Here is an 8,543-nt window from a genome sequence, read left to right on the forward strand (position 1 = left end):
GAGATGGAGGTATTTAACTATTATCCACCAAATAATTCAGTTCAGGACAGTTTTAAGGTCTTAAATCCATCAATTGCCTAATTCCCAAACTCAGGTGCAGGTGAGATTTGGGTGTGGCTATAATTACCACAGTACACGGGATGCAACATATTAGCATTTGAATATGGATTTGCAAACATAGACAGCTTAACAAAGTTAAAAGGATCATTTGTGGAGTTACTTGCAACAGCTTAAACTTTTGTTGTGACATGTTGCATGTATGATTTAAAATATCTGCGAAGCAATAGACAAAATTATTTTTTTTAATATACAGTGTTGTATCATTACTGCTAATGGGTCATAATGTGTGGAGTTTTGTGAAAACTGTGCCATGGAAAACATGATGAACGCTGGACTGGAAAATAGTGAATTCATAAAAGGAGACATTATCTGCCCTTGAGAATAGAACAGAATAGAATAGAATGCTGGATGGAACGGGAACACAGCAGAGTTCTCCAATAAATTACAATGTTGAGGTGTCATGTTGTGGATGAAGCCAGATGCTCCACAGAGGACAGCTGGACAGCTCTGAGGTAAGCCACAGGCAAAACCACTCCTCAAAATTTCTAGTAAAGTATTTTATTTTATTTTATTGGTCAGGCTTCCTGGGGGGCTCCCTGTTGACGTGAAGGTCTATCATCTGGCAAATTGGCAGATGAATTTGCAAGCTTTTCAACCTCACTTCAGGCTTCCGGTGTGTCCGATGTAGGCTGCTGTGGTAAGATACTGGCACCAAACTCCTGTCGTGTAAACCAGTAGCATATCTGACCTGTAACTTTGGATTCAGAATAGACTTTGCCTGCTACCACTTTTCATAATTTGGCTCAGGATGTTTGGTACCACCATGATGATTTAAGGATTACCAAATCCCTCGAATATCAAATTGTTAACATTAGTTATTTACTGAGAGTCAAGTACAGTACAACTTAGATAGCTTTGCTTATAGGAGGGATATTTTGAAATATAGTATTTATAATCATACAGTTGTAAAATAATTAACTAACTATGTAAGATGTTGGGATTTACTCTAACCTCCGACATTAGGACAGTGTTTTTATGCTCTCATGCTCTCACAGGCTTCTATGGATCATTGTTATATCTGGACGCTGGTCGTGCCTCTAACGTAGTTGTGACATATGCAAGAGTAATATCCCTGGTTGCCCTGATCGTGACAGTGAGCGTGAACTGTCGGGGAGAGGCAGTCACGTATCTCCTGAGTGAGAGTCCTCCACGGTGACATGTCGCTGTGTTGGGCTGTTGTTTCAATAGTATCAAAAAAGGGGATGGCCAGTCTTCAAATCATATGCCAACATGCGTTAGGGTACTTCTGGTGTCCGATGTAGGATGATGGGGTAATATACTCTCACCAAACTCCTGTCGTGTAAACCAGTAGCATATCTGACCTGTAACATTGGATTCAGAATGGATTTTGTCCGTTAGCACTTTTCGTAATTTAGCTTAGTATGTTTGGTGCCACTATAATAATTTAAGGATTACCAAATCCCTCCTTGAATGTCAAATTGTTAGCATTGATTATTTACTGAGAGTTAAGTACAGTACAACTTAGAGAGCTTTGCTTAGAGGAGTGATATTTTGAAATATAGTATTTATAATCATACAGTTGTAAATGAATTAACTATGTAAAGTTTGGGGATTTACTCTAACTTCCTACATTACGAAAGACTTGTTATGCTCTCATTCACTCACTCATCTCTCTGGCTCTCGCTCTCTGGCTCCTACTCTATCAGTTGACAGTGGGCGATTTCGCCACGGCCTCCCTCAGCCAATCATATATTTCCCGTCAAACTTTAAAGACCTGTTCTCTTCTGTGCAGTCAGCTGTCATTTCAGTACAAACAGATGTGACCCTCCTCCCCATTCATCATCACATCCGGTGCTCAAGGTTTCTTCCACTGAGGGCAGTCCCACTCAAACATGCCATCATCTAGATCTTCAGCCTGCCCCTACTGTCTTCAACACCCCCACCAGTGTCGACTCTCCAAAATTTTTACTTTACTTTGAACAATTTAATAAATGTATTTGTTCACTGTAAATTAAGTTTCTCCTGATTTAACAACCTGTCTCCCTGTATAAGTCTGTCAATTATCTCCCGGTGGCTTCAGTTCTCCTATTTATTATGTTTTTTGTGATGTATGTCATGTTATTTCAAACTAATTTGCAATCATAAGTGTGGTATTTGTTGGTGAAATGTTTCTTGTATAGAAAGAACAATTACTTGTCGTAAAACTCCAAAAATATAGTAGAGTAAAATCTTTTAGGTGTGTTTTCTAGAAACTACAGGTCTGATGAGGAAAGTGGGAACAGGTGTGTAGGTGGGAGGGGATGTCATGTGACCAGGACTGGCAGGTCTGGGGAGTGGGCAGGGGCTGGAGAGAAGGACAGAGAGCCAGGACGGGCAAAACCACCAAACCACTACAAAGTCTCTGCCCTCCCTCGAACTTCTCAGACAGTTCCAGGGGTGCCCACACTTTTTCAGCTTGCGAGCTACTTTTAAAATGACCAAGTCAAAATGATCTACCTACATTAAAAATGCTGAATATCTATTTATTTATATATATATATACACATATACTTTATATTTACAATATATGTTGGCGTACCTTGCATAACTGCATGAACCCTTATGGCACAATACAATTCTGTACATTTTTGGTCATTACCTTACTCTGATGACTTGCACTGAATGGAATTGGCCAGAGTTGCATAGTCCGGACAGTAGCTGCTAGTAGCCCGCCTCAAGCAGACTTCAAATGATCATCAGTCATGGTGTTTGGACTTAATGTTCTTCATGTGGGAAAAGGCTGACTCACATAAATGAGTAGAGCCGAATAATGCAGTCAAAAAGGGATCACATTTCCTCATGTTTGGGTACTTTTCCTCTGTGAGAAAACTGTCCATGAGCCATGGACTTCAGCTGAATGTCAGCTTGCAGTGTCAAAATCTCATCCTCCACTCCAGACGAGTTCAGGTGAAACAGCGTTGCAATTTTTGATGCGAGTAAATCAACCTCAATATCTTCCCGAAATGTGCAGCACATAAGTGTAGCAACTGGCTCGAGTAAAGCAAAGTCTCGAAAGCGTTTGTCAAACTCTGACAGACACTTCTCAATCTGCTCTGTGTAGCGCGCACTGTCGAGTTACGCACACGCCTTCCGTTGAGTCTCCAGTTCTGACGCGAGGTTTTGGAAGTTTTCCAAATCATGGCGCTGCAGCTTTAGCTTCTTTAGTAGAAATAAATTGGAAGGCTAACTAATTAGCTCGCCGGAGTTTTGCAATAGCTCGCGCGGTTAACCGCGCATACGCGGTGACCTGTGTGTTAGAAAATCAAGTGGGAAATGCCATGTGGACATCTAATTTTTTTTGAATGGCATGCGATCTACCCGCACTACTCTACCCGTATTGGGCACCCCTGAGAGACGATGAAAAGCACGAATAATGACTCAAACTGCGTGACTGCCGTTTGTCCACCAGGTGTCAGTGACGTTCAGCACATCAGCCAAGCTCCAAGTTTCACGGTCTTTATCAAAGATTTCACTTGTCTGTATTCAATCTAAATGCAGTTATATGTTTTATTCCATATGTATCTTACTCTAACAGAGTTGATCGTATAATGTTTACAGCTCCCGTTTTTAAAACGGAAAAGTGATCTGAAAACAACTGATGAACTCAAAATAGTAGAAATTCGTGGACTAAGTGTAAATTGTCCTTTTTTCGAAGGTTTCTGAACGCTGGTCATCTGGTGAAAGAACAACCTGCCTCTCATTATGCTGGGTTAAAGCGCTACCCACCTACCATTTGAGGAATGTCTGCCAGTTAATGAGTAAACCCTTTGTGAGAGGTGGTGGCTAAAGTATATGTGAACATCTTGTTACCGATGAAATCATATTGGTTTGGGGTTGTTATGTGCTACCACAGAGCTCTCTCTTGGCCATTCAAAGTGTTGTATTTTCTTAGACTATTAAAAACTTAAATAATGTAAAGATAACACTGGCAGTACATACAGCTAAATTATTCAAACGTGGCAAGCAATAACATATTTACATACAATGATGTCAAGTGAACTATATGAAAGTCTTGTTTTTGTTGTTTTCGGTTCATGATTGAAGCTTTTAGGAAGTTACCATTTATCAGGGTATCAATTGTCAATTCCTTAGACCCCTGAGACCTGTTTCTCTCTCTCTCTTTCTCTCTCGCTCTCCCTCTCTCTCTCTATCTCTCTCACACACACACACACACACACACACACACAGGTTTATGATAATGAGGAGCCTTGAGGCGCAGGGGGAGCTGGAGCCATTTTCACCATTCAAGCGGAGTTACGCGGATCGAGTGGAGGTGCTGCTGCTGCTGTTTTTGCTGCCGGCGTGAGTGAGTGAGTGAGAGCCGCTCCGGACAAGGTTACTGCGGGTCTACCTCTTCAAATCAGCCGGAGTGACCGGAGAGAAGTGCGCCCGCTGAGAGCATGGCTCCTCTGCAACAAAGGGAAACTCACAGGCGGAAAGTTTAACGGAATAGGGAGCTGCAGAGATTCCCACTCGGAGACCCGGTAGAACACAAACTGAGGAGCGATGCACTTCGTTAAATGGGATTTGTTGTTGATTTTCTGGTGGTGTAAACTGGTGTCGCTGGCGCGTTGTTACACTGTTCACATCAGTGAGGATGTGGGGCCAAGGACGGTGGTGGCCGGCGCGGAGCGGGGCGCACGGTGCGCTTTGGATCAGGTACTCGCTCCCAAATTCACAGAGCGCTTTCTGGGGACAGACGCAGCGGCGGGCATTGTGTTTGTTTCGGACTCGGTAAAGTGCGCCTCGCTGCGCTCCAACCCCTTCACCGTGTACACCGTGGCTGACTGCACGGACTCTGGCTACAGGCATCTCCTCACCAGCCAGTACGACGTGCATGTTCACGGTAGGAACTGTTCAAACAAGCGTAAAAGAAAACCTCAGTGGGACATGGAGGTGCTCAGTTTGTTGAGCACCCACAGCCACCAACGCACAGAGTGCCACCAAGCAGGCTCTGCTTTATTTGCAGTGGGGGGTCTGCTACCCGGAGCCCCGATCCGCTGCAAAGTCACCAACAGTCGGGACTTTTACTTCTCTGAGGGGGACTTGTTTGTGTCCCAGACGCTGTGCTGGGGGCAGGACACACTCGTGGAGCTGGACCTGCTCTGTGATGTGCTCACAGGAGAGGGACTGAGCGCTAAAGTCAACCCCATCTCTGTCCACTGGCGTGTGGGGCAGGGCCCCTTCAGGCAGGGCCACTTAGGGACGCTGTTGGAAAAGGCAGCTCGGTCTGATTCAGGGATTGTGAGCAGGAGGAGGAGAAGTGTCAACAGCAGCCCTCAGTTTCAACCTCCTATGTACCAAGTGTCTGTGGCAGAGAATAAGCCAGCTGGGACTTCGGTTGTTGTTCTGAAAGCAGTAGATGTGGATGAAGGGGAGGCGGGAAGGCTGGAGTATTTTATAGAAGCTCTCTTTGATAGCCGCTCCAACAATCTCTTTGCTGTGGACCCGGCCAACGGTGCCGTGTTCACAGTAGAGGTGCTGGACCGGGAGACTAAAGACACCCATGTGTTCCGGGTGACCGCAGTCGACCACGGCACGCCCCGTCGCACGGCCATGGCCACCCTCACTATCACAGTCAGAGACACCAATGATCATGACCCCGTGTTTGAGCAGCAGGACTACAAGGAAAGCATCAGGGAGAATCTAGAAATAAGCTACGAGGTGTTAACTGTGAGGGCCACGGATGGGGACGCACCTGTTAATGGTAACATCCTTTACCGCATCATCAACAGCAATGGGTCCAATGATGTGTTTGAGATTGATTCGAGGTCTGGTGTAATCCGCACCAAAGGCCTGGTAGACAGAGAGGAGGTGGAAGCCTATATGCTGCTAGTTGAGGCAAATGACCAAGGACGTGACCCCGGGCCCCGCAGCGCCACAGCTACTGTTAACATTGTGGTTGAGGATGACAACGATAATGCTCCCCAGTTTAGTGAGAAACGCTATGTGGTCCGGGTGCCAGAGGACATGACCCCTAACACAGAGATCCTACAGGTCACCGCCACAGACCGGGACAGAGGGAGCAACGCCGTCGTTCACTTCAGCATCATGAGCGGAAACACCCGGGGACAGTTTTATATTGATGCTCAGACAGGTAACATAGACCTGGTGAGTCACCTGGATTACGAGGCGAACAAAGAATACACTCTAAGAATCAGGGCTCAGGATGGGGGACGCCCCCCGCTCTCCAACATCAGTGGCCTGGTTACGGTGCAGGTGCTGGATGTCAACGACAACGCCCCCATTTTTGTCAGCACTCCATTCCAGGCCACCGTGCTGGAGAACGTGCCGCTGGGCTACTCCATCATCCACATCCAAGCCGTGGATGCAGACTCTGGCGACAATTCCAGGCTAGAGTATCACCTCACTGAAACCACCCCAAAATTCCCCTTCTCCATCAACAACAGCACGGGGTGGATTGTAGTGGCAGCCGAGCTGGACAGGGAGAGTGTCGATTTTTACAACTTTGGAGTGGAGGCCCGAGATCACGGCTACCCTATCATGTCCTCCTCTGCCAGCATCAGCATGACCATTCTAGACGTCAACGACAACAACCCAGAGTTCACTCAGAAGGCATATTACATGCGGCTTAATGAAGATGCAACCGTGGGGACCAGCGTGGTGACAGTTTCAGCTGTGGACCAGGACATCAACAGTGTGGTGACCTATCAGATATCCAGCGGAAACACCCGCAACAGATTCTCCATCACTAGTCAGAGTGGAGGGGGGCTCATCACGCTGGCGCTGCCTTTAGACTACAAACTAGAACGGCAGTTTGCCCTGACTGTCACTGCGAGTGACGGCACGCGCCTTGACACCGCTAAAGTGTTTGTCAACGTCACTGACGCCAACACACACCGACCTGTGTTTCAGAGCTCACATTACACCGTCAACATCAACGAAGACAGGCCTGTCGGCACCACTGTTGTGTTAATAAGTGCCACGGATGAAGATACAGGCGAGAACGCACGCATCACCTACTACATGGATGACAGCATGCCTCAGTTTGACATCGACTCCGACACGGGAGCTGTCACCACACAGATGGAGCTGGACTATGAGGACCAGGTCTCCTATACGCTAGCCATCACTGCTCGAGATAACGGCATCCCACAGAAGTCCGATACCACCTACCTGGAGATACTGGTGAACGACGTCAACGACAACTCGCCCCGCTTCCTCAGAGACCGCTATGTGGGCTCCGTCATGGAGGATGTGCCGGTGTTCACCAGCGTGGTCCAGGTCTCTGCCACTGATAGAGACTCTGGGCTCAATGGCCGCGTCTTCTACACCTTCCAGGGGGGTGAGGATGGCGAAGGCGATTTCATAATTGAATCCACCTCTGGCATTGTTCGCACACTGCGCAGATTAGACAGAGAGAACGTGCCCGTTTACAGCCTGCAGGCGTTTGCTGTAGATAAAGGGGTTCCTGCTCTGAAAACAGCCGTTAACATCCAAGTAACAATCCTAGATGTGAATGACAACCCCCCTGTGTTTGAGAAAGATGAGTTTGACATCATGGTGGAGGAGAACAGCCCCATAGGCGTTATGGTTGCACACGTATTAGCCACAGATCCAGACGAAGGCAGCAATGCACAGATTATGTACCAGATAGTGGAGGGAAACATCCCAGAGGTGTTCCAGCTGGACATCTTCTCTGGAGAACTGACTGCATTGATAGACCTGGACTATGAGACAATATCTGAGTATGTAATTGTGGTCCAGGCCACCTCTGCGCCTCTGGTCAGCCGCGCCACAGTCCACATCAAACTTGTCGACAAGAACGACAACGTTCCCATGCTGAAAAACTTCCAGATCATCTTCAACAACTACGTGACGGACAAATCGAGCAGCTTCCCCACTGGAGTGATCGGACGCATCCCCGCACACGACCCCGACGTCTCGGACCAGCTCCACTACAGCTTCGAGGTGGGAAACGAGCTGAACTTGGTCCTCCTGAACCAAAGCACGGGAGAGATCCAGCTGAGCCCGGCCCTGGATAACAACCGGCCCCTGGAGGCCTCCATGAGGATCTCAGTGTCAGGTGAGACTGTTGGATAACTCTTTGTTATTGCTCCACCCAGTGACAGGAGAAGGTGTGTTCCTACTGTATTCCCATTAACATGTACTGTCTCTTCATTTACATTTCCGCTTCACTTTACCGGATAATGGAAGTGATTGCGACTTAACTATGTCTTTCTTGGCTTCAGTGTTCCCGATTGATTTCCCTATAATAATAATAATATTCATGAGGGAGGATTAATTTTCACTGCAGGATATTTGTAAGCCACTCCACATTCCCCCCGTCCAAAAAATCACTTAGAGCACCAAGTCACAAAGATATATTTAAGCATTCAAAGCCTGTTCGGGTAAATAGTTTCATTTGGTTAATGCTTGTGTGTGTGTGTGTGTGTGTGTGT

General features: G+C 46.8%; 1 protein-coding gene across 2 annotated transcripts in view; it reads left to right on the forward strand.

Moving 5' to 3' along the window:
* The first annotated feature begins 4,383 nt into the window (after window positions 1-4,383).
* The window catches only part of celsr2 (cadherin, EGF LAG seven-pass G-type receptor 2), a 59,065-nt gene continuing 54,905 nt past the window's right edge, over window positions 4,384-8,543 (forward strand). For both annotated transcript variants that reach the window (XM_031873155.1, XM_031873246.1), the window contains exon 1: window positions 4,384-8,167. In XM_031873155.1, the coding sequence (XP_031729015.1) occupies window positions 4,627-8,167 (3,541 nt within the window). In that variant the 5' untranslated portion in view covers window positions 4,384-4,626. The remainder of the gene's footprint in view (window positions 8,168-8,543) is intronic.

The sequence above is a fragment of the Anarrhichthys ocellatus genome, unplaced genomic scaffold, assembly GCF_004355925.1.
Source record: "Anarrhichthys ocellatus isolate YVR2014 unplaced genomic scaffold, GSC_Weel_1.0 scaffold1, whole genome shotgun sequence".
NCBI classification, from domain to species: domain Eukaryota; kingdom Metazoa; phylum Chordata; class Actinopteri; order Perciformes; family Anarhichadidae; genus Anarrhichthys; species Anarrhichthys ocellatus.